The 1334-nt window shown below is 48.3% G+C and overlaps 2 protein-coding genes across 2 annotated transcripts in view; one reads left to right on the top strand and one right to left on the bottom strand.

Annotated features, from left to right (window-relative positions):
• Positions 1–402: 402 nt before the first annotated feature.
• On the top strand, positions 403–790 carry PPTG_01453 (hypothetical protein; the record flags this gene model as incomplete). Its single annotated transcript, XM_008894762.1, has 2 exons — positions 403–411; positions 473–790. 2 exons carry the CDS (start codon positions 403–405, stop codon positions 788–790), a joined length of 327 nt encoding a protein of 108 aa, XP_008893010.1.
• A 140-nt stretch (positions 791–930) lies between these two features.
• Positions 931–1334, bottom strand: part of PPTG_01452 (hypothetical protein) — a gene marked incomplete at both ends in the record, with an annotated part of 1570 nt that continues 1166 nt past the window's right edge. Inside the window, one exon of the mRNA XM_008894761.1 lies at positions 931–1334. Within this exon, the coding sequence (XP_008893009.1) occupies positions 931–1334 (404 nt within the window).

Here is a 1334-nt window from a genome sequence, read left to right as displayed (position 1 = left end):
TGATGACTGGTATCGACAAACTAGTTGACACCAACAGCAGCCAACCAAGTAGAGCTTGGGCCCAAGCACATGCAGCCCCAGCTACGAGTAGAATAGAACTACTCACTTGTCTTTTTACCAAGTAATAGACTACTGCTAACATTTCCTGGAAGTTCGCCGACCCCCCTTGCGTGTCTTTCTATTAGCAGACACTACAGTGCCCTGGCATCGCATCTGTCTTTTGTATAGGAGGTAAGAGTCCAAGTGCCAGAGTGAAGATATGGGAAATCTACAGACAGATAAAACCGGCAACGTAAAAGCCAGTATTACATAGCCGCTTCCATAGTAACACAGTGACACTTTTATCCAATCAAATTCAAATATGTTGAAATATTTACCCAATCATGTATTCATTACAATTGAATGGTTATGGTAAAACTGCACCACGCAACACCTAAATCTTTGTATTACATGCTCACTTTTCATTCTGCAGATTGGACAACTCTCCCCAAAGAAGAAGAAGAAGAAACAGCGAAGTTACAGATTCCGCGAGAAGCGGGACTCTGTCCGGCGGATGCAGGAGGTCGGAGTGGAGGAGGTGGCCCGGGAGCTGCAGTGCGCTCGCGGCACCGCCCACGGGTGGTGGCAACAGACTGACAAGCTGCTCAGCTTCACTGGCCACGCCACCTCTAAGACAATGAAAGAACAGGGACGTCAGGAATTATTTCCTGACGTCGCTGCCATCGTCACCTTCATGAAAGCCAAGCGTCGTGCTGAGTTGGTGAGTACTACTCCGTCCCATATATGTTGACCCATACTACTCTTTTTTGTCTTAAAAATGATGTCCCATAATTATATTAGCTTTCAGTACAAAACGTAGTACTATTTTTGTGGTACTGAGACGCAACTTCAGGAGAGCATTGCAGGCAGATAGGAAGTCGCCCCTCCCTCTCAAGTTTTTCCTTCGCCATATGTCGAGGCTTTAAACGCATTACCACCGCCGTCCTTGATACACTTGTCCATGGAGCATTGAAGACTGAGAAACGCTGCATCCAGCGTCGACGGAGGCAACTCCCAGTACGAGTCGGCGACGGCCTCTATAAGTTCATCCATGGTCGTTGAAGATTTCAGACGTTGACGAGCTTGAATTGCAGAGAAGCGCGAGAGGTCCAAACAGTTGAGATCGGGCGAGTATGGCGGCTGGAAGCAAAGCTGGACGTTAAGTCCTTGTTCAGCAACAGCAGTAGCAAACCGTTGGTCACTGGTATCTATGTGGGCGGGGGCATTATCTTGCAGCACTCTGACGCAGCCTCCACGGCCAATAAAAGGCCACTTCTCACGGATGGCAGAGAGAA

This window comes from Phytophthora parasitica (genome assembly GCF_000247585.1).
Source record: "Phytophthora parasitica INRA-310 unplaced genomic scaffold supercont2.3, whole genome shotgun sequence".
In the NCBI taxonomy this organism is placed as follows: domain Eukaryota; phylum Oomycota; class Peronosporomycetes; order Peronosporales; family Peronosporaceae; genus Phytophthora; species Phytophthora nicotianae.
The sequence above is the reverse complement of the archived record's forward strand: the minus strand, read 5'-3'. Positions and strand labels throughout refer to the sequence as shown.